We start from the raw sequence: 26121 nt of genomic DNA, 5'->3' as shown, positions 1-26121 counted from the left end.
AATGTAGACTTAATATACCACAGACACTCCTACCCCTCAAACACTTAATTTTTTTATGAAACAAACTGAAAACAACTTCATTATTTATTTTACAAAAAAGTGATAGTAAAGAGGGGAATTACATTTTTTCTGCCAGGCACATGTCATTACTTTTCTTACACATTTCCAAGATGTATCAAGTGGTAACAACAACTGAAAGTTAACTTCCACTATGTACAATATAACTCGCAGAAATTCGCTTATGTATAAAAAGAATAGTTCAGTGGAACAATAATGATGATAATAATAATAATAATAATGATAATAATAATATTAATTATAGCGACAATATAAATACATAACCACTTCACAAGCCAAAGGATTTCTCAAACATAGGATTTCAATTTTCAGAATGGAAAATAAGACTAGGGAATTTCACATTAAAGAGAACGAAAAATTAATGCAAATATTCGTTATTGACATTGAGATATGTTATAACCCTGTCAAATCCTATGTACGTGCATAATGGAATCCAATCACCCTGTATCTCCTCCTCGAAAAATGATATACTGTAAGAGTACATCATTATACTCTGCTGGCTTATCCTGTAAGCTGAAATTTCTCTGGCTCCTGAGTACCATCTACTAAGTGATATCTTTTAAAACAGAAGGAAACTGAATGAAAGTATACATATCGCCAAAATATATATCAGCTAACTGTAGTAAAAGGTGCCAAAATTTGACACGACATGTCAGCTACAGAGCTGTGCCAAATATAATGAAGGTACCGAATTCCTCAAACAACAAATCAGCTGTCGAGTGTAATGGCGCAAAAAGAGGCACGAAATTCCTCAGCCAAATACATCTAACATGAGCATGTGTCTATCCCTGCATATTTTAAAAACCCAAACAATTACATAAAGCAATTGAAGTGTAATGTTCAAGCATCATATTTAAAAAAATATATTATACACCATCTTAAATTAATACTATGCCAATGTAAGGGGGTCACAAGATTTTAATATATTAGTGAAGGTGCATGGATCTAACACACTATACAAAGTTATCAATACATATTTAACAAGTTAAAAAAAGCGAGAATCAAACATAAATATGTCCTATTTTCAATAGACTTCATAGAAAAATGGCACAATTACCAAACTTGGCTAATATTACATATTATAATATTATGAAAAACAGACTACTGAAAGAAACTGATTAGAAATGGTAAAAAAAAAAAAAAAAAAAAAAAAAACATACAAATTATATTATCATTTGTTCTACTATTGAGCTGTAATATTAAGTTTGAGGTTTAAACTGGTGACGATAAAATCTTAAAATAAGCAGTTATTACTCGACATGAAAAGACATAAAAGAAACAAAGACAAAGAATTGAACGGGGAAAGTGAATACAGAAAAGATCTTGTTTTATGGTCCTAGGGTTAGTGGGAAGAATGAAAAGAAAAATGAAATGAACCTCTTTTTCTATTCAATAAATAAATGTAAAGACTAAATAGACCACACAGGAAAACAATGAAATGGAGGCTACTTTAATGGGCAATTTCGTAATATTTTAGGATCAAACACTGCACAAATTTAGCTTGAGCATAACTATTTAATTTCCTGGTAACTTTATATAACATGTAACACCAAATAATTATTCGGCACACCAAGACTTGTACTCAGAAATATTATTAAATTGTTCATCAATGTGTACAGCAATATTCCCTGGTAACATATAAGAAGTGCATTTATCTAAGGAATTTCTAGACTTTTTTAAGGGTCTAAGAATGTAATCACGTATAAAATGGGAAGATTATTCTCAAAATGGAACTCTGAATGATAATGTATCTGCTACAGGAAAATTCAACCAATGTTTTAATAAATTCAGTAAGTATGAGTACTGTAATTTATATCAAATAACACTACATCTATTACAAATTTTGCATAAATACCGACAATATTACAAAAGCACATACGCACTATAGAACCTGAACAAAATTGAGCTTAGCATAAGGCACTCACTCCAATGGGAAGACGTAGCACAAACTAAAACTTTTTGGTTTCAAATCTTTGCAATTTCTCAATCTTTCTGAAACAATTTTTTTTTTCTAAAAAATAGAAAATTCTATTAATTTCCCCACTAATACGCATTTTCAAAAACATGGAAGAAATGTAAACAAAAAAACTGTAACATGTTACAAATATCACTATACAACAAGAAACATTTATGAATGTTATTAAAGATGTGCACATGCCTTCTTCCATTAGATATTGTTGCCATTCCATGTGTAATAAGTCAGTGATGTAACAGATACCTGGTACAAGGAGTTGTATGGGTGACAATGATAGAAATGGAAAATTAAACATCTTATATTAACTAATCTGACATCTCCACTTTTATCAATTTCTCTCGCTCATTTTTCTCTCTTTTATCTTTTCTTTCCTCATCATCAGGGACTTGAGGTGTATCCTTGGTACTACACTGTGCATTCCCATATCCTGGAAATGAAGAATAGATATCAAGCCCATTTACTATTCGCATTTACACAGTCTTTAAACTTCGTTTCTTTTCTGTTGTATCTGATACACTGATAGTGATGAGTAAAGAGCGACCACACAATGCTGGCAGCAAAAGTGCCACAGAGCACTGGAATAGGACGAGACTAATGGAGACGGGGCAAAGACACACAGTGCCAACAGAGACAAGGTCAACCTTCAACAGAAACAGCAATGGCTTCTATGATGTCCAAGACAAAAGAAGAGAGACATGATGAGTTTCACACTACAATAGCATCACCCCCTTTATGACGATCCCATGACGAGATGAATTTACTTAGCTCAAAGCCAACTGAGCTTATCAAGGACCTGGCTGGACCAGACAAACGAAGTGATCACTTTAGTCATGAAGTTTCACGATTACTGTATTGTGCATAACATTCAATCCAATTTGATTGCAAAATTGTTATACATCAATTCAGCTTAATCATACACTAAGAGTCTTGCATCATTTCTGTGTCTTACGAGATGGACATTCAATTTAATGACACTTCTTTATGCCATGTGCATACAGTTTATACATTTGACCATTATTCAAGATTCCACAAACTCTTGCACTTAGGTGCTTCATTTTGTAAGAAATAAAAAATATACATATATAATTAGAATATTAATATTATATATTAAAACAATTTCAATAATTAGCACCCAGAGCAGGTCATGACAATTTTTTTTTAGAAAAAGGTCCCGATAAGGTATCAAAACAATTTTTATGTAAACTTCAATAAATGTGGTTTATAATACTGTTATTTAAAAACCCACAGATTCTTCAACAGTTATCCTTAAAGAGAAACATTTTCTCAGAACTAGAAGAATTTTAAATTATTTTCAAGAAGGGAAATTAAAAAAAAAGTCTACTTATTTTTGTAAATGTAATAATAACAAAATACTTTTTCTTTGGTAAGAATACTGAAAGAAGTGCTCCTCGTGATAAAGAAATTGCTGATTGTTTCATTAAAGAAAAGATACTACAGATGTCGATATCTAACACGTTCTCTCTATAGGCTACCACAGTTTCTAACATGTAAGTAATTAAGTTGACCTCGCATTTAAAGTCTTTCCTAATGTATGGTACCTTTTACAGAAGATCCTGCGTACAATACACTAATTAAAAAAAAAAAAAGAAATTCATCCAATTTATGAGAGAAAGAGAGAGAAGGGGAGAGAGTTAGGGAGATGGGACAAAGACACGAAAAAAACAGGAGGGAGAGGACAAGGGGAAGAGAAAGAATCAGTTTACAAATCTGTCAGTTCATAGGTTATGTTTAATTATGATATGCTATGTTCGAGATTTGAAAGTCAATGGTTTGTTTACTGCCTAGAAAAACCAGATGTCGACTGTAATCTTCAAAGGCCCCACCCAACAAACTTGAACATGCACAGAGTTGCTTGAACAAACATGTACTAAATTTTCTATGGTAAAGCCAATCATACTGATTTTACAACAGATATACCAAAATCTGTCAAATAATTTAATTTCTAACAAATAAATGAAAATAAAATATTCAAACACGTATGCAAATAATACTATCCTCAGAACTGAAACGAATCTTTTGGTAGCAAATAAGTAAATAATTTGAGAATAGTATTTTTACATACAAGACAAATTATGAAACACGTTTCATGAGCTAAACTTAATGGTCGTTGGTTTTATAACAAAAACTACACGTGTTTTATGATAACTAGTTCCAACATTGGAGTTTTGCCAATAAAGGTATTGTTAATGTTTCACAACTAGTTTCTGTTGGCGACTGTCAGCAATGTGAAATATATGGCGTGAGTGAAATTGCCAAATATGTTTAACAGTAACAAATATAAAGATCATTATAAGGGTGAAGTGTTATTGAAAAACATGAGAAAGTGGAAGAAAAGAACATCAGAAAAACATACTATATCCTGTTAAATGGTACAACCACTTCAAACATGGCCACATGTCAGTGGAGTGCAAATCACATTCCAGCAGGCCCTCAACAAGCTGGAATGAAAGGTGATTGACCAAGTATGGACTTTGATCATGCAGAACCATCGTGTCACCAACCAAGAACTTTTAGACAAGGTGAGGATAAGCACTGGTTCCGTACATTCCATTTTGAGAGAGAATTTGGCCATGTGGAGTGTGTCCACGAAATTCACACTGAACTGCTCACACAGCATCTGATTCAGGCTTTCTTGGCCAAACAAAACATTCCCCAGATTCATCAGGCCTCCAGTTTTTCCGAAATGGCTCCTTCTGGTTCTTGGCTATTCTCCGAGCTGAAAATGCCACTCAAGGCAACCACTTAGAATCACAGACATTATGCACAACATGACGACCCATCTGTACTCCATTTCTGAAGAAGCTAGACCTCCAGGTGAATAACGAACTGTATTTTTTCCCAGTCAAAGACCGGATATTTATTTTTAATAAACCTCGTACAACCTATAATTCTTACAGATACTGTAATTTGTTCTGCTTACACATGGATATCATATAATTTAGATTAAGAGTTTTTAATAATGTTACATCAATAGAAATTTTAAAAGTTAAACTGCCAAACCGACAAATTAAATCATTCAAAATAGTCAACTGCTGCATGATCAACAATGTTAGGTACGTAGAACTAGGAGTGGAATGTCGAATATTTTCATATTGTTTATCATTTTTTCTACCATATTGAAAAGTTTAAGCCTTTCTAGAACTGTGCTCTCTTTTAATAAGGAAAGAAATTTAACTTGCATGTTACACCACATATGTACTATATAAATTTTAATTACTAAAAAATATACCTGCTGTCCACATGTCACTGTGGTGTCTGGGAGAATGTATGTATGAATATCTATTGCCGTTCTTATTACGCCATGTCTTTTTCTTTCCCATATAAACTCTATAGACTTGCTTTCCCTAATACTCCGAAGTTCTCACATAGGGGTGGGGAACCATCTGTCTCTATACATAATGCACACACTAACACACACCAACTCTACCTCATTCTTTCAGCATTAACACACACGCCAGTTAAACTCATATAATCTGAAGACAGTAAGAAAAGAGAAATTATGCTTCAAGTTACACTAAATCGACATTTGATCATTGTATCACTGCGAGAGGGGGAAGGGGAACCATCTAAAAACCTTCATACAGACTGTGAACACCATAGAGTTTCAAATATAATACACTGAACAAATTAGTAATGAAAACTATCTTAACAGAAGAGCATACAGGCCATTTACAAATTAACCTAATCCTAATGAGGAAAATAAATGAAACTGTTTTAACAGAAGAGCATACAGGCAATTTACAAAATAACCTAATCCTAATGAGGAAAATAAATGAAACTGTTTTAACAGAAGAGCATACAGGCAATTTACAAAATAACCTAATCCTAATTAGGAAAATAAATGAAAGTGTTTTAACAGAAGAGCATACAGGCCATTTACAAATTAACCTCACCCCAATGAGGAAAATAAATGCTATAACTCTAATAGGCCTACAAAGTCATGTTTACTGAAGAACTTTCTAAGTTCTTTTGCATAAAAAAGCTTTTATGATCTAAAAATATCCACAATTGTCTTTAAAATGAGTCTCAAAATATGTTTAAATAATAAGTTTACATATTAACAAAACTGATTACGTAGTGATTTCGACATTTGACAACATTATAAGACTTACAAACAACTTTCGTGATGTATAAAATAATGTACACATTATTGCCCCTGCCAGGATTTGAACCTGGAATGCAGCATTACTTGCTACAATGGCTACTATATGTTCTCTCATTGTACTCGCTGTACATATGTACAAAACATTATAATATATAATAAAAGTTGGCTAAAAAAATGTGTATTTACACAATTCCAAAGCAGCACTTTTTAAACTGCATTACAAAAGTTAGGAATGAGAAAAAGAAAACGGAGTATATTAAAAAAACTCTTCGAGTTAAACTGCAGTAACAAATGTGCATCACCTACGAAGATTAAAGGGTAGTCATGAAGAATTAACTGTATTTAGGGTAATTATACTTCAAAACCGGAGTACACTTTTGAGATAAGACCATATACAGATATAAAAATTCAAATGCTGATATAAAAGCAATAACATCCTTTGTAATAAGCTCAAAAAGTCAGAAGAACATTCTTTACAATTCCGTATAAAAGTGATGACGAAAGCTTATTTAAATCCACGAAAGAGAGTCATATTGGAGAGGAATCATTTCATGTATCACAAGATATTTCCCTATAGTAACAGTTTCTGACAGAGGAAGTTGTACATAAAAATTATAAAAATTTGTCTTCAATTCTCAATTGAACACAAAGTAAAACATTTCATTCAATCGTTTTATATCCAAAACAAAGTTCTCCATCCAGAGAGTGAAACCATCCCTCTTCAAAGAAATCGATCTAAAAACAACAGTTTTGGAATAACGAAGTGCAACATATAACTTGAAATTGATATCCTCTAGACATTTCCAGCACTATAAAATGCATTTCTAAGTTTTGATGAACAGCTGTCTTCCTCATCAGAAGACAACAGAATTTGAAAGAAACTTTAAACCATTTTTGTTACTCAGGAGATAGCTTATCTGTCCTGAATTAAATACAATGACCTACTAAACATCTATTCAAAGCTTTCCAATTAAGATTTCTTAACAGCATGTCCAAAGAAAAACAACACAATGGTCTACATTAAACTATTTCTTCGCATTACCACAAATACAACTTAAACAACAGTGCAGTGTCTGGAACAGCAGTATGTTTCAAAAGAAAAATTCGTATCACAATAGTTTATTACCATCTTATTTTATTACTTCTTGCAACGCGTTCTCATTTCCAAGAAGGAGAAAATTTCACATGTTTGTTTTATATCTCTGTTGTTCTTGTACAGAATTTTGGATTGTTGAGATTGAAATCAGTCTCTTCACTGGAGTTAATTAAATTCATTTACTGGCGTAAAGAGAAATATGAGGTTAGGGCAGTGATACTATTTATGCTACAGGTCACATGCAATATTTCCTACATTTTTTTGCAACCACAGAAGTGGTCGATTCCAATATGGCACTTTCAAGATGAAAAATACGAGTATATTTCAAAAGTGTTTAACATGAAGAAAAAGAATAAAGATTTTTTTTTTTTTTCCTGTCCTTTGACGGTTTTATAACATTACATATGTATTTATTTCTACTATCAAACGTGAATTGAAGGAAAATAAAGTAACATAATTGACTTCATGGTAGCTGTATGACCTACCAACAAAAAAAGTACTACAATAAGACCCACAAATAATGTTATGTAATTCGTAAATCAATAATAGTTATGGTTATAACAGTGAGAAAAGCAAGCAAGATAAAAATATATCTCCAATTTTGTAATGGCTTATTTGATTTCTGCTTATTCTTTAAAATACTAATATCAGAGTTAAAATAATTACAATTAATGAACTTAATTTCTTACTGATTGATAGCGTCTTTAGGTCTCATTTGGTTTCTGCAAGAGTTTTGATTGTATAATTTATAAACAAATTCAACATACTGTGAATTAGATTTTAGATACTTCAACAGTGTGGTGAGATTTAATAACTCCGAAGTTAGAATTATCATCATCAGCTTCCACCTTCAGGGTTGTACAACTTTATAGAATCTACAAGTAGTCCTGAAATGCTGAAAAATCTCAACACATGTTCATAAATTCCAAATTAATTTTCACAACTCAAATCACCATGAGAGTTTGAATCCAGCAGAGCAAATTCTGTTTTGACAACTTTACCAGCATTGTCCAAGCTAAGTTTGGGAAGCATGGTTATTACATGTAGCATTGCCCACCGTGAGTTGTGAAAATGCAGCTTCCTACGTCCATTATCTACAACAGTGAGTAAACAAAAAAGAACACCAAACTGTATCTGAATTTCCAATATAAATAAATATTCTTTCAAACAAATAGTCAACGAGAAAATATTCTATTCAATGGTTACATCCTGACACATTAAGTGTGAATCTGTACAGTTTTAGCAAAGTAAGATGGATCTACATTTCTCCAACATAACTTTCTGGAAAACATTCATGTGAACTATCAGTAACTGCCTAGGAACAAGTACACACACATGACTGCCACAGAAGAAGCTTACATAAAAAATAGACAGAAAATTATTAGCAACACAAATGACGAAGCTAAGAACATTCAATTAAAGCTATGATTGTAAAGTACGATTCAAGAATCCCTGGAGGAAAGTGATTATACTCCTTTGTCTTTATATACAAGTTACATACAAGTGTAAGGACCAGCCTTTCATTTCTAGTGGCCATGGATCAACAACGTTTATACCCTGACTGGACATTAAGGTGCAGGGGTTTGGGGGGGGAGAGGCAATGTAAGTCATTAAGATGTCTACAAAACGTCAAACAAAGACAATTCATTACTAACCAACCCCTCCACCATAAAATGAACACACGGACACACACTATACTACAACTAATGTATGTTACTGTCAAGACTCATGATCCTTGGTTTGAGAAATCCTTTCCAAAACAATGTGAATGACAATAATTATCAAAGTTCCAATGTCTCATAAAGTACTTCATTGTACACATCACGAATTCTACAATATCATTACCTCAATGCAAAATCATATCTTGCTCTGCTGTTTACAGAATGTCCCAAAGTACACGATCCTACAATTACTCCCTGATACTTGAAGAAGCTTGAAGAACGAGAAGCTGCTTCAAGCATTTGAAGTTCTTAACCTCTAACTGGAAACTTTGAACAGTCGTCTATCATTTAATAATAGAACAAGTACCTTTTTATTTCAAGAGAATAATTTACCCACGTCTCCTCCACCATAACTACCTTCTGCTCTGAAAAAACAACCTCCTACATCATGGCAACAATGCCGTAACTTTTTTTTTTCTATGGACATAAAATGTCACATAATACCAATGTCTTATGGTAGACAAGTTTAAGTTTGGAAAGGGTAGAATCAGAAGGGAGTAAAAAACCACGTGAACCGCAACAACTTTTCACTCATACTTACGAAACTTACCAAATTACGTTTTCCTTGGGACACTCTGTATGTAAGATGCTTACATGAAAAAATAAATAAATCCACAATTTGCTACACACACAATTTATATATTCTTAAAGAACTGACCGGCCTTGATTCATACCAGTGTTTCAAATTTAAAACAAGAATGAACATATCCACAAACATCTCTCATATGCAACCCTCAATTTATGCAAATTTGTGCTATTAACAAAACTATAACTTTTAGAAGAACAATTAAAATTACAAAATTGAAAATACAGTAGGCATTAACAAATAATGAACAAAATTGAATAGTAGCAAAAGTAGTTAAATACATATCAGTTGGCTAACAAAATGTAAGGCTTGATAAGATTGGCTCAAATAAATATTGAACAAGGTACAAACCTACTCCATGTAATGGAGACGAAGGAGGATAGTTAAAATAATTTTACGATAATTTTAATAAAAGATGATCATTTTCCAGAGAAAGAGAAAGAACTACAAAATTTTTTCTATCTTTTACTAATTGTATTATTTGGTTTTCACATCCAATATCAGAGCCATTAATGACTACTTAACATATGACAAGATATATTAACGTAAGTCAATAAAGGAATCCTGACTGAAAAAACCAAAGCCAAACGTGAGTTTCAAGAGTTGCAAAAGAGAAGCCCAATATCTGTACACTCCTATGTATCATATCCGAACTGTAAATAATCATCACAAAATTCAAAAATATTGACAAAGTACGCGATGTTGAGGAAAACTTAACATGTCAGCAAAGAGAAAATAATAATAATAATAATAAAAATAATAATAGTAATAAGACTGTTACAAAGGCAGAACACAAGGCATCAAGGCTGACTTTGCAAGTTGCAGTCCAAGTGCTAATATCAAAATTCTCATTCATCACATCCATTTCTGCATACATTTACCTCATTGCAGTGTCTTAATAGACCGTTGGCTGCCAAGATTTCAGAATCCTCTTCTGACAGATTGGCAGCAGTGGTGGGATTATGTGTAGGCATCAGGCAGGGTAGGGGAGAGAGAGGGACACAAGCTGCTTCCAACGGATCTTCAGCCTTATTATTCTGCTTTTTACATAAGCCGTGATCGTTTATGGGTTGGTGAGTCCATCGTGACGTCGTGGGGTGAGCTGGGAGGTGCTGGACGCTTGCAGTGACGGGCAAACTCATTGGCAATGAAAGAACTCAGTTCTAATGAACGTTGACGTCTTGCCATGCCCACAGAAGAATCTAAAACAAAATTTTACATTATTTCTCATTCTCCTCATCACTTTCTCATTTCTTTTAATACAATTTACTCAGATGTGGCACCTTCCTGTACAACAAAAAAATAGTATGTCCGTTTTTGTTCATACTGCTAATGGCTACATTGCCAGATGCAAGGCACTAGACAACAACAGCATTTAAATTTATACATTGACAGTATCATCCAAATTTGACAGAAAAAAATAAAAATATATTCTGTTGAGGATACTCTGTTAATTACATGAAGTTATTCAAATGTTATAATACTTCTAAAATGGCTTAATCTTCCTTAACCCAGATATGCCTGAAATATTTTTTTGCAATTTTTGTGTATTTTTCAAATCTCATTTAATGCAGTATATAACTGAAGTATTTGTATGGTGTTGAAACATACTAACTGTAACTGATTGAGCTAGAAACAGGTGTCCTTTTAAAAGGACAGTAGGCATATGAGCATACATTTTGAGGAATAATTGTATACTATGCTTACATGCAAGGAAACAATCTAATTGTTGTAATTTACAATTATTATTATTATTATTATTATTATTATTATTATTATTATTATTAACAAATTATTATGTTGTTATTTTATTATAGTTACTTTATTATTATTACTATTATTACTACTAATATTATTCTGAAGAATGATGCATTATGGGTAAATTCGTTTTAACTCCAGAAAGTTTTCGTCATTGAATAGTACCATATTGCTATTGATACGTACAAATAAGTAGGGTAATAAGTTTCGAGGAGGAGGTTATATTGGGAGAGAAGTGACGATACATATAATGAAGCAATTGCTGTGGCAATGTCGAAAGACAGGTTTCAGTTAATTTTCTAAAATCTACATTGTTATGACAATGACAATTTAGATAGAAAATAAGACCTCTTCCAAAAAAAATACTAACTGAAAAATAATAGAAACTTATGTCAGTTCAATACCTCCCTCCAGAACGTCATCAGTCCTCCACTTGTAAAGAGATCTTGCAATGCAAATCTGGCTTTCAGGTATATCTCCCTGTGAAGCAGACTTGAATAATTTCAAAGGAAAAAATGTTGCAGAGCCGGGTATCGATCCTGGGACCTTTGGCTTAGCGCACCAACGCTCTGCCGACTAGCTACCCAGCAACTACACCTGACACTGTCTCAACTTTTCCCTTCATATCCACACAATTCAGTGGGCTGACAAGACGCCAGAAACCCAATTTTAGTGCACACGAACTCTGTGTGGCATTTGTAGGCAGCATTATAGTGATATGTCTGTATCTGAGATGAAATTTCGCCCGTAGCATAATTTTCAAACATAGATAGCATTTTATGTGGGGAAAATCCACTAAAATTGAAAAGGCGAAACAATTTCAAAATATATGGGGATATGCCTACTGTCAGAGCTTTCTTTAGTTACAAGCCGGGGCATGGGTAAGTTTGGCAATGCAGAGTGGAGGCGGGAGATTTTAGAGTGATATTGTGTTTGCTCATTGCTTTCGTTATATGTAACGTGTATTTTTTTCAATATTACTTCATGCACAAAGGTAAGATCAAGATTCAGAGTAGTGATGTAAATTATTACGGGTTCGAAAATAGTGTTTTATTGCAATCAATTAGCTATACTTCAGAATACGGCGTAAGTAGGCTACTTACATAAAAGCCTGCCACTTAAAATAATTACAAAAAACATGTTTTTATTGATAGTACGAAGGTAAATAAATAAATAAAAAAGATATCCCTTGCACCGAAAATAATAAAATCAATAATGCAATAAAGACGTAAGTTCCTACGCAGTATTCTTAAGTTCCATTCAGTTAACAAATTTGTGGCTAGCAAATTGACAATGTTTTGCGACTTAATGGTGTTTCATCTGTGAAAGGTTTAGGATATATTTTAATATTATCTTCTGTGATTATCTATCGTGTTTTTCTACAAATATTTCAGATGCCTAGAAAGTGTTGTGTGCCTATGTGTCGTAGCAACTACACTTATAATTAAAAAAAAATAAAAACATACTTGTTTTTTATTGATGGTACAAGGGAAAATAAATAAATACTTAAAGAAATGTTACTTGTACCAAAAATAAATAAAATAATGACGTACTTTCGCAATACCATATTCCAATCAATTAACCATTATGTGGCTAGTAAATTGACAATGTTTTGCCGCTTAATGTTGTTTCACCTCTGACATAAAAGGTGTAGGATATTATATGCATTTTAATTTCATGTGATTATGTCGTGCTTTTCTATAAATATTTCAGATGTCCAGGAAGCCAGATTTAGTTTGAACCTGGCCAGTCACCATAACAATACTGTTATCCTAAATTATTTGTTATAAACTTTTTAAAATATAATTTTAAATAAATATAACTACAGAAAACAAGCTAAGAATGTGAATTATGCAAATAGGCCAAAAATAAAATGTAAACAGAAGAAACTATTGACATTTCTATTATAATAAAAGTATGAGGATGTAAATACAGTTAAGCCAAGTAAAACAATCTATGAAAAAATGAAAACACATCCCTTCAACATAATACGTAACAAAACGCGGTGAATGTAGAGTATCCAATGCCCACTGAACGAATATTTCACTTTTATCACTGCCAATGTTGCGCTATAATCGTATTTGCAAGGTAGGCTATAACAAAAACCTAAACTAACCAAACCTAACCTGTCAAAGAAGCAACAAGTTATACTAAATATGTGTAAAATTGGCCTATGTCTCTATAGTGGGCGGGACATAAGTAACATTGACCAAACCATCAAAGTGATTATATGCATCTACAAATTATAGATAGTTCTGACGTATAGCAGGCATTCCGAATCTTCAACAAAACTGCTACATTTATGGGATCACAAAACAGCTGTTTACAATGACTTTGAAAACCAACGCGTAACTTTATTGATATAGCAGGCGAGACCCAACAATTTGACTAGAATTCTGATACACACAAACCACAAATAAGAATATAAAAATGTGGTTATACAATATTTAATAGAATAGTCAATTACTTTGTCATCCATAACCGTAAAAATTCCCAAAGACTGCAACCATTTTATTTTCATTTATTGTCTTGTTTTTAATCACCAACACACATTTAGTTTATAATACATCAACAATTAATGTTTGGTACGACTGCAAACATAATTCCATCGACACACACTTATATTGTAACATTAATTTACATTGGAAATTGGCATTTGCACAAACATGTGTACTGTACGGTCAGCCTCCGGGTGACAGTTAATTACAGTGTTGCCGACGTATGGCCCTGGCTTGTAACTAAAGAAGGCTCTGCTACTGTCCTTTTAAAAGGACACATAAGTTTTCGTCATTGTTATGTCGCAATGAATAGATATTTCGAACGCATTGTGGTTTCACTTTATATTTATGCTTATTAGGAGTCATTTGATCTACAACAATTTGTAAAATAATTCCGAACTGTAAAGATATTTAACATTCTTATCTGATTTGCGTCTCGGATGCCATAGCTCAAATAAACAAACAATTCTCACTTCCACATCTCAAACTCAATAGTGACTAGAACTCTCATTACCAGTCTTACCACACCTAGCAAGCCTCTAATTAAGACCAGTAATAGTGACACCTGTGAAAAAGTAAATACGCTGACTGTAGAGAGGGTAATTTGAAACATTGACAACTGTCCTTTTAACAGGACAGTAGGCATATCTGGGTTAAATTAAAGTTTCATTTCATTTACAAAATATTAGGGTTTAACATCACCATTTGTTTCATTTCAGTTAATTTGGCAACATTCAGAAATTTAACAAGTCAAAGATATTCAAATTAGCCTTGTGAAAGTTACCGAGGTTCATTTTTTTATTTTTTACATATTCATTCCCCAAAATGGACTTGTCTTTGCAGACGCTAATTTGTGTTACTCAGTGTTTAAATACAATGCAGAATTTGCCAATGTTCGACAGATTTAGAACTCAAAATGCCTTGAGTTGAGGGTCCTGTAACCTGTCTTCATTTTGGATGCAATGCTATTCATGACTGAAAACAAAATAGCCACACAAAACAATATCCTTTCAATAGATACTCTCACATAAACATAAACCTTCTTGTGAACGACAATGCAGACCTAGCAAAACGAGGAATATCCCTATAACAAAGAAACCATCAAATTTCACCACTCTAAAAAAGAATATTACACTACACCTCAATCGTCACCTGCCATCATCAGTCTGCATTTTGTGCCATCAACAGGAAGACATGGACAGACATCTTGCAAAATAGGCCCCTACCCTGCTCTGAAATCCTCCAAAGAAGTCGACTGCTACTGGGAAGCCAGAGCCCAAATGTTTTTGATTACTTAATTCGTAGTTTTGTTCATCACTTTCTCGTTTTCCTTCAGTCAGTGATTGTAAATATCATGTACTACCCATTAGACAAATAAGTAAATAAACACATTGTGCATCATACATATATGATGTATCAGCCAGGTTCGCTCATTCTGAGCTTCAGCCATGAACAGCTATGTAATAATCTATGTAATATCTGTAGTGCTCGAGAAAAGTGGCACCAGTCAAAAATGTTAATTTTACAGGAGAAGGAAAAAAAAACTGTCTTCACATTGGTTTATGTTGATTTGATTTTCTTCTGTATGAACTATTGTAATGGGAGAAATACTTATGTCTCTTTTCCCAAGCGAGCATATCGTCCCTCCTCTGGCAAACTAGCGAAAGTGAAAATAAGCGCCCCTGCACTTAAGGTCTATATTGTACCAAGAACTAAGTACAATATAGACCTTAAGTGCAGGGGCGCTTATTTTCACTTTCGCTAGTTTGCCAGAGGAGGGACGATATGTTCCTGTAAGTTGTCAATAAATTATTAAAAAATGTTTGTGGAAACTGACTTATGCCACTTTTCCCAAGCATTGCAGATATGTTCTTAAACATTTTTAACACACATATAATTTTGTATAATATAAAAACTTGACCAATTTGGAAAATAAATTTGGTCTCTTATGATTCTGCTTTGAATGAGTGTTACTGTACTATTTCTAATTTTAAGACAGTAGATGGCATGCAAAGTCATTACTTTCTAACAATGGGATCCTCAATGTCACTTATTCTGTACATGTCAAGTACATGTAAATGGCTCTGTGAAAGAAACACTCAACAAGACTTCTAAGTAATATTAAATGTTGTACTGAGAGATATATTCCTATGAAGTTTGAGTAGTAAAAAGAAGAGGTATTCTACGGGAAGAACCCACATTCTGCGAATAGGAGTATGTATTTAGCTCTAAAATTTTAAAGGACAGTTTTCCTTTCACATCCTAAAACACCAGATTCTTAGAGAAAAAGGAGATAGTGAATAAACCATGACATGAAACAACACATCTACTTCCTGCTTTGAGATCACATACTACAGTGCAGGACAGTCAACAAGCCACTGCAGAGTGAAATGAGGGACCGAACATGATATCAGTGGGATCACATGTTTACTCACTTGAAAGAGCCAAAGCTTCCCGAAAAGTATGAAGGTTGTCATCAGCATTGCTCCCAGCCGTGGCAGCACTTGCATGATGGTGGTGATGGTGGTGGAGTTCGTGATGGTGTGCTTCCATCTGGTGGGAATTTGGAGAACCATGACGCTCTGTGAGCATCATTCTTGGCCGAGGGGAACTTCTGCGACATAGAGATAAACATTAATACCAAAATGAAGTAGCACATTACCACAAAACGCACACTAAATAATATGCTGCTGCAGCTGTATTGTTAGTTACAGTAAAAAATAATATTCGAGGAAATTCTTTTTACACATAAGTTAAATGTAAGAAATTTGAAGTTGTGATAACAATATTGCACCACAGTACGAAATAAACTAAGATATTTCTAATAAAGCCAAAGAGGTACTGACCATAACTCTAGCATATAATTTTTTAAATATTTATAGTTTGTATTTTGAAAATGGACAAACCTTTTAAGGTTGACCAAAAATATCACATGTTGGGATTATAATATCAGATTATAGTTTTCTGTTTGCTATGAGCAATGGAAAAAACACCTCACCTTTCTCTGAGGCCTAGAAGCAGACTTACATGTTATTAGCTACTGTACTGCTATTGTACACCTTCTGCTGTGCAGTACGAGTTCGTATTGCAAGCACATGTGTACATAATAAGGCAATAATTGTTCTTGCATAAACGCGTACATTCTGAAATGTCTAAGATTAAGCCCTACCAGCTCGAACTTCAGACATCGGAACATGAAGAGGATAATACTGACGTTAAAAAAGTAGGCCTATAAATACAACGTAAACGAACAGCTGAAAGCAGAATTGGCGTAAGTAAAAAAAAAAAATAATAAAATAAAAAAATAAGGAGGGTTAAACTTTTTTATAAAAGTTCTGTAAAATACAGTGCAAGGTACCAATATAAAAAGTGCGCGGGCGCACACACACACAAATTAAGAAATTCATGGTTTTGGAAGTTCTGGTATATTGTAAATGTACCGTAAACTGATGTATTGAAATTACAAAGCATGTAGTATTACTATGTAATGGGGCATGCAGTTAATAATAATAATAATAATAATAATAATAATAATAATAATAATAATAATAATAGTAGTAGTGATAATAATGATAACAAAAACAAAAAACACACACACACAAAATGTATTTTTTTTTATCATATTCACCCAGACTGTTAAAGAAATTACTTACACCACTTCCATTTCAATAGCTTAAATATACTCAAAGATAACGTAAAAAAGAAAAAGAAAATTTTTACGTTACATTAACCCTACATAATTTCCATTCCTGATTATGACTGTTATGAAAGCGGAAGACCTCGGAAAGAGAGAGAACAACTCAAATTTATGACTGATCATGTTTGTTACTTTACTTACAGTATGGTTTAAAACTCCTAAAATCTGGTATACTGAAGATGGCTCAATTCCTGGGATAATTTTGGTCGAGGTACAGGTGTAATACATTTTGGGATATTAGCTGCATAAGGGTCCTAACTTTCACAGCCTTCATGACTGTGTCCATTATATTTTCCCTCCACGTGTCCTCGATATTTCTGTTGCATCCAGGTCTTCATCTTTCTCTTTTTCTCAATTGTGTCTTAGTCTTTTCCGCCTCTCTCTGTCATGTTCTCATTTCTCTCTTTCTTTTCTTTCTCTCAATTTCATGTCATATTCTCTCTCTCTCTCTTTTGTGTCTTGGTCTCTCTCTCAATGTGACTATTACAACCGAAAACACAAGAATATGGCATGATGTTGATTGTTGAGACGTATTTCTCTTACTACTGTATACCGCACTGGATGGTTGGCTATAAGACTGCTTAGTGCATGTGACATCACCAAACTCAGCTGTACTGGATAAACCACACATGTAACTCGAGAATGGCAATTGATAATCGGATTTTTTCACAGATCTTGTGCTCGTGTGTTATTTTAATTACCCCCCCCCCCCCAATGACTTTTATCAGAGAGGGCCTTTAAGAGAGTAACACTTATTTACATGTAAAATTGTCAGAATGGTTAGAAATACACCACACAATATAAAGTTAATTATGCATAGTTAATTTCACGATGATACATATTCTGTAGTATGTCCCATATATATGTTTTTAAACCACAGACATGGGACTGTCAAAATGAGCTTCATAATATCTTATTATTGCATGAATATACATTTAAGTCCTAACTTCCTTCCTTCTTTTTTTCTTATTTTATTCAAGAAATATATTCTAATGTTATCCTGTAGTTTCCATGTTATGCAGAGCATTAATAGATTCTGGCAATGTATGTGATAAACAAAGTCATAGTGGAGCACCAGTATCCTTCTGATTTATGTCAGATAGTACAAATTTCTTTCCTTTTTTTAAATGTGAAATAGTTTACTCACAAGATAAACATGTTAAAATAAATTGAACCAAATTTGTTGAATACTAAAATCTATACCAATAAATAGTGTGAAGACAGAACACTTGTTAAATTATATCAAATAATGAATGTATCAACTACATTCTATGGTCCAAAAGATTGAATTAAAAAAATAAACCGACTAAAAAAATTCAAAGATAGAAATACAGTTCCGAATAACTGCAGCAGGCAGCTAACTTTGGGCAAAAATTAAATTAATACACAAGATAAGAATTTAATATTAACAGCAAAATTATATTGGTACCGGTACTCAAGTTCTGAACCACCACAAAAAAAAGCAGTGCCACAAGTAGATTAGAAAGATAATGAGTACATTGTTGACTGGATCAATTGAGATTCCTCATGCAAAGTATCACAAGCTAGTGATAAACTGGCGGCATAATGGAGACAGTATAATAAAACTTACTTCGTCAGAACATAATATGAATTGTAAGCAATTCTGTGCAAAAAATTATCAGTTTTCTGTCGGTTATATTTTGGTCACTGTTATTGTTAAATTACTGTAACAGTCCTACTATTTTTATGTTTCTTACTAGATGGATGTTTTAGGAGATCAAATCTATTATTGCCTTGAGAATATTTTTTTTTTAAATTCGTGTTAGAGTGGCAACAGAGCCTTGACAAGGAATAATATTAGTCACAGTAAGCCTAGGTAATGCAGTTGGTATAGTGCAGGCCTTCTGTTCTCGAGGTTGTGGGTTTGATCCCGGCCCAGGTCGATGGCATTTAAGTGTGCTTAAATGTGACAGGTTCATGTCAATAGATTTACTGGCATGTAAAAGAACTCCTGCAGGATAAAATTCCGGCACATTGGCTACGCTGATATAACCTTGGCAGTTGCGAACGTCGTTAAATAAACCATAATTTAATTTTTTAAAACAGTAGGTAATGATATAATACCATTCAGAAATATAGAAACAGTTAGAAATATCGCTTGTCAATAATGCAGGCCATTTGCATACCAAAATTAGCTCAAGAATACTAATCAAAAGAACTAACAAAATGTACTGGGTTGGGTACGAATAACCAGCCTGCCTCATCTCACTTGGTCTGAGACTGAACTTTCTTCTAAATTAATTATAAGATATAATGAATGTGTAAATGAAGTGGTGGAAAGAATATTTTTAGTGAAAGAAAAAGAATAGTTTCGGACCAGGTGGGTGAGTGTGAATGTCTGGAAGATGAGGAGGGTTAGTTACTTGTGCCCAACCCAACATTGGAATGATCAACTTAGTCTAGAAACAGAACAGAGAAATTTTACATAATCCCTGACAGTGCTCAAGAAAAAGAATAATTACAAAACCAACTACTGGTGTAGTATTTCTGTTAATACCGGTAATGTCACATTAGAATAGAGAACTATTTTACTGTTCGGAATTTAAGTAATGATAAATGGTCTTGGTCCTGAAAAGCAGTAAGATGATTTAAGATATTTTAACACATGCAGTGCCCAATCTCAGATGGCCACCGAAAATTGTTCAAAATATTCAGGAAATATATATAAATAAACTACTAGAGTAAGTGTAATCACGTTTGTGTAGGTTTTCGAATTTGATGATTACTGTATTGTAATGTTGGCAGTGTATCTTTAAAGATACAGAGGCCTCTCATTGTGTGTATTAATGTGAAAACTATTTGATGTTTTATGTGATATTTATGTTTCGAATTTTGGCTGACAGTTTTAAGCATAGTTTGACACTGTTCGATATTTGTGTAAAAACCGTTAATCTTGATAAAAGTACTGACTTTTGTGTTGAATACAATTTGCTACCTTTTAGTGACAGCTATAAAAGAAATGTGTAGACTATGGAAGTGAAGTAGGAGTCATGTAAGAAGGAGTGATTTATTGAATATTCCCTATCAAATGAAATCCAGTTAAATGTAAGAAATGAAGTTCAGTTCGTGTTTGGTTTAATTTTATTTATTTATTTTATTTTAGTAAGCCTAGGTTATTTTACGACGCTTTATCAACATCTTGGGTTATTTAGCGTCTCAATGATGTGAAGATGATAATGCCAGTGAAATGAGCCCAGGGTCCAACACCGAAAGTTACCCAGCATTTGCTCGTATTGGGTTGAGGGAAAACCCCAGAAAAAACCTCAACCAGGTAACTTGCCCCGACCGGGAATCGAATCCAGACCACCTGGTTTCGCGGCTAGACGCGTTAACCGTTACTCCACAGGTGTGGACATTTAATTTTAATTTTATGTTGACGAGTTTTTATAATCATAATAATAATAATAATAAATTCATGTAATAAAGGTACCTACTGTATTTATTATACATCTCCTTTTGTCAAGAATTAAAATAGTAAGTGATGGTTGGAAAGCTTATATAAGGATTTGCGAGAAGGATGCCTGCATGAAGTTAATTTAAACATTCTGTGGAATTCGTGAAAGAAGACAACAAAATTGCACATACTCAAAACGTCGAGAGAATGTGAAAGTCGTTAAAAAAACAGTACGACTATAAAACAAAAAGAAGGCAGACCTGGTGCATATTTTAGCTTATTTATATACATTCCCTGAATACATTCGAATTTCCGGTCGCCATCTTGAATTGGACACTGCTTCTGTTAAATAGTTTTTTTTTTTGCCCACAAATATCGAACTAGCTCCTGATTGGCCCGCAATGGGAAGCCCTACTAATGTACATATACCAGCTAGACATGGTCCCAAGACACTTTCCTTGAAGAAGATGGCAGAGCTAGCCATCAAAAGCTTGGAAGCAAATATTCAACTCACCTGGCTGGGAACCCGAGAAGAGTTATTCTACATCAAATGCCAGGAAAGCCTCAAGTCATACATTAGTCTACGCATTTAATCTCCAACTCGTAATTTCACATTGTTATAATGAATTTGTTATCTGAAGTACAGTGAGTTGGAAATTCGAAACCTGTTTGTAGAATTGATTGAAATAGCACCAAAATTTGGTCTAATTATTTATTAACGGTTTAAGTAAAACGAAGCATCGTATTTTCTCGGGTGGGGGGGGGGGGGGGAAGACAAATTACAAAAAAATAAAACTTTCAGCAAATATATTCCGACGAATACAATTCAGTTAACAATGAATAAATTTTATTCTGGGACAGGACGCATTTCAAACACATCCTATGTGCATGTCAGTTATCATGCTTAATCGATTGTTTACATGTTATCCTGAAACATTAATAGCACACATCATGATTTCCATGTTCTTCCGCAACCTTGATAAGTAAGTTTTCCACTGCAAGTAAAGAATTGCAATCTCGTATCTTTAGTAGTACTCATTTTCAGAAGTGAAAATATAAGACCACAAACTATACGCTCATCACACTGAACTTGATTCTGACACATGTACTGCTAATCCAAACACCATTTAACAATGTTAACAATTTAAATACCAGCACAGGAAGATAATGGCATGCACTATCACCTTAGGAGTCGTGCAGGAGGAAAATCTGGCAATGTTATCAACTTCATTTCGAATAAACCACACACCCGTATTTTTCACTGATATATTTGGGGGGGGGGGGGGGAGGCATGTGGTGGTATTCGAGAAAATACAGTATATGGTGGTAACAAAAATAAATCAGATCTTAAGAAGTTTCAAAATAAAGAATAATACTTATGAAACAGTTGATCAATTCAAGTATCTTGGTGTTTCTATAGATAGGTGCAATGACAGGAATTATGACTTTATAAATAAGTTATATAATGCATTATGCTTTTTGTGCCATTCATGAACCATCATCGTTGAAATTTTAAAATTCCCTTTTATGAGGTTCAGATGATTGTGATGGAAATTCTGAGGGCCTCTCTTCAAATTCTACACTATCATTTATATGTTGACACAGACATTTTTGTTTTAATGTACAAATCAAATAATTATTTTACTAGTTTCATTTCTCTTTATCTTTTATGTTTGTTAATTCTGGATCCCAGTGGTCAACCTCTCTTGAGGACGGATAATTTTAAATAAATCTCAGTAGTATACAATAATAATTCAACTATTGTTATACAGTACTGAAACATTGAGTGTAACCAAAGAGAAACATAAATGATGGTAGTGTTTTAAAACAAAATGTTTAGAAAAATTTTTGGTTCAATTTTTTACTCAACTGAAAATAAGTGGAAAATTCCAAGTAACAACAACCATGAATTATAAAACAGATATCCAAACACAAAACTAGAGTAGGTAAATGCCAAAGACTAAAATGGGCAGAACATGTAGTGTGCATGTATAACAGCTGAAGTGTAAGATATTATAATATTCGAACACTTTCGAAAGAAAAAGATCTCCGGGAAGACCAAGGAGTATATGAAAGATGAAATAGCGAAAGAATGCACGGAGATGGAGATTGGCAACTTAGGAGATATGATCAATGACAGAACAAAATGGAGACATGTCAACATGCTCTATAACGCTTAACTGATTGATTGATTGATGATTGATAAGAAAAAAAAATACATTCCTGAAACACTAGAAAATCCCTTAATTACGTAGAATATATAAGAGTTGCATATTTCACGTGAGATTTTTTCGGACAGAGTACCATACAGGGCAGTGGAAAATTAACGTTTTGTATTAATTTAATAGTTACTTAATAATGGCAAATGTATTTTTTTTTACATGACGAGAGTAGTTTTGAGATGCTATACTGTAATATTGTACTAGATTATGTTATGGTACTGAAGTAATAAAATACGATGATTTGAGTGGTACAGCTCTCGTATTTTATCTCTGCCTATGTGTAACATCACATTTACAGTGGGGAGGCAAGGGAGTGGGAGGAAAGTTGTAATGCTTTTCAATATGCTCACGCTCACGTAAGATATGCCACTTGAAATTTAACAGTACGACATTTTCGTGTTCGGAATATTATAACCTATTTTCTGTTTTATGTGATGTATGTACAGACCCAGTAACAAAATTTGGGCCATCTGAATTTTCTAAGTATTGAGCATGCGCAGTGTTATAACCGGAACTTGGAAAATTCAGGTGGCTCAAATTTTGTTTCTGGGTCCGTACGTACATGTAATCATCAGATCATTTTATATTCTATTGTGTGATATTAATTTATGTATCTTTCTGCTTTCTGTGTTGCATTACCATTTTCAGTCACTGTGTTGATTGTTTTCCAGTGTTCGTAATGTACATTTGTGAAAATTACAGATGTAGAAGGTTGTCAGATAATGAGGTCACTTTTTACTTACGATTGCAGTTTCTACAACATAGATTTAAGATGCTAGATTAATTACTAGGACGGATATTAGTGAAAGGTCAGGGTTTTTAGTAAGGCTGTATAAAATAGCAAGAGTATATATTAGTGACAGGTTAGGGTTTTAGTAAAGATGTATATTAGAGAAAGGTTAAGGGTTTATTAAGGGTATATATATATTAGCAGAAGATGGTGTTGTGTGATGAAGTGAAGCATTTTGCTTTGTAAAATGTGACGTAGCATATGACTTGATGTTTGAATTTCCACCAATTCTACTTTGTATTAATTAATTTCACGCAGTAGGCCTATTTCGTAACTCTTATTGTAACCTAGTGGTTAGGGCTACAAAGTACAGAACTGAATATCAGTGGTTCGAGTCTCAACTCGGTAAAGTAAGTAAAAGTGTGTGTTAATAATAGAGTAGATATGTAGGGTATAATGTAGAAATAAATTAAGATTAGATAGTAAAGTAAAGAGGTGGGGTACAGAAAGAAAAAGAGGGAAAGAATGAGGGAGTGAAAGAGTAAGAGAGAGGGAATGGAAGGAGAGAATGTAAGAGAAAATTGTTGATAATTTAAATTTTTAGACGCAAAAAATGTTCCTACAGGAGGACTATTCTGTCTTTTCTTTCTTCGAAAATGAGCGCTTTCTGCAATATCGTTTAGGATATTTCATTATTATATCATGTAGTAGGCCTATCTATGTATTCTTTAGTGTCCTTTCGGCACTGCCCATGTATGGTATTGCGTCCGTATTTTCCTATGTGCTCAATCACAAACACTTCTCTTTTATAGAAAACCATACCATGTTCCATATTAAAATACCGATACTCCATAATTCGTGCAATAACCTCATTTCAATGTAATGTCACTTCACTAATACGGCTATTACTTCTACGAAAACTATGTAACGAACTTCAAAATTTATAATTAGGTATTCTTTAAAAATTTCGTGCACAACATGGTAAGACTTATAAAATGTAAAATATTTCAATAAGTTACGTCAAGCTTTTAGAGGTGAAGGATGCTTTAATGGTAATTTTATGAAGTATTTTACAAAATTACTGTATAGGAAGCAACGCGAGTACCTCATGCCTTTAGCCATGCTAATACTGCACAGTCATATAAATAGAAAATGTAAACAATTTAAATAAATTAATAATATGCTTACACGAAAGTAACTTATAAAATTTCAACACACACTGTGAAGAGGATAAAATAAAGGCAACTCAATGTAACGCCAAAGTTCTGATTACCTATTATGATGTGGTCTTGGCGGTGGTGGCTTTCCTGCCAGATAAGCTAGTAGGTCTTCTCTTCGAATATGCCTGCGCTTTTTTCGGGCCCAACTGAGTATTTCCTTATTCCTCCGCTGATAGCCACATTGAATACCCAATTCACTTGTACGCCGTATAGCATCTGATGAGTCTGAAATGACATATTATATATGCATAAAATAACCAAATTATAATTAAATCATGTTTAAAAGAGGTTAGGTTACTATATGAATGTTTGAAACCATTTTAATGTACAACATTGAAGGTCATTAATTAATTCACAAGATTATAATTATTAGCATCAGTATTTACCTTTATATAAAGATGTTACTGTTCCAGCGGCTGTTTGAAAAGGTAACCATAACGACACACCCTGAAGTCGGTCTGAAATATTTTGGAAAAAAAAAATAGCAGTGGTAAGTGATCAATAGCTACAATACAAAATGGAAGAAATGGGCAGACATTTTAGGAGTCAATTTTAAATAAGGGTAATTTGCATACAAACGATTTTTCACCTTTGTATAATTGTGCAATAGCTGTCGCTGTATTCTGAAAAGAAACCCACACTTTTTGGTTCGCTAAGTCTCGTTCACTTTGAAGCTGCCCTTCATAATCGGGTTCACTTTCAAGATGTTCGACGCATTGTTGTTCCCAATTAGTTATCCAAAAATCTACAATTGGGTCGTCTTCTTTGTCTCTGTCTTCGTTCATGTTATATCACAAAGTTCTATTAATCGGCTCCACTGTTATACGTCAAATAAAGGGAAGTGACAATGTCTTAATTATAGGGATTTTCCAGCTGACGACACCACTCCACCACCATTCAGCTCATGAAGGCGAGTTCACTTTCATCACATATGCTCCAAAGACTGCTGGGAAATCAGAGTGCAGTCTAGGAAACATTGCACGAACTATTTATGCTCGG

General features: G+C 33.4%; 1 protein-coding gene across 2 annotated transcripts; it reads right to left on the bottom strand.

The window, feature by feature from the left end:
• Positions 1-1214: 1214 nt before the first annotated feature.
• LOC138706201 (HUWE1-associated protein modifying stress responses) lies at positions 1215-26062 on the bottom strand. Of its 2 annotated transcripts, none has more exons than XM_069835224.1 (5): positions 25712-26062; positions 25509-25580; positions 25176-25347; positions 16274-16452; positions 1215-10784 (listed from the first exon to the last, which is right to left on the bottom strand). In XM_069835224.1, exons 1-5 carry the CDS (start codon positions 25905-25907, stop codon positions 10627-10629), a joined length of 777 nt encoding a protein of 258 aa, XP_069691325.1. In that variant the 5' UTR covers positions 25908-26062; the 3' UTR covers positions 1215-10626. The 2 variants fall into 2 exon arrangements, with proteins under 2 accessions (XP_069691325.1, XP_069691326.1); XM_069835225.1 differs by having other exon boundaries at positions 10477-10784; positions 16274-16449; positions 25712-26041.
• Between the last annotated feature and the right edge of the window lie 59 nt (positions 26063-26121).

Source organism: Periplaneta americana, chromosome 9 (genome assembly GCF_040183065.1).
Source record: "Periplaneta americana isolate PAMFEO1 chromosome 9, P.americana_PAMFEO1_priV1, whole genome shotgun sequence".
Taxonomy (NCBI): domain Eukaryota; kingdom Metazoa; phylum Arthropoda; class Insecta; order Blattodea; family Blattidae; genus Periplaneta; species Periplaneta americana.
The sequence above is the reverse complement of the archived record's forward strand: the minus strand, read 5'-3'. Positions and strand labels throughout refer to the sequence as shown.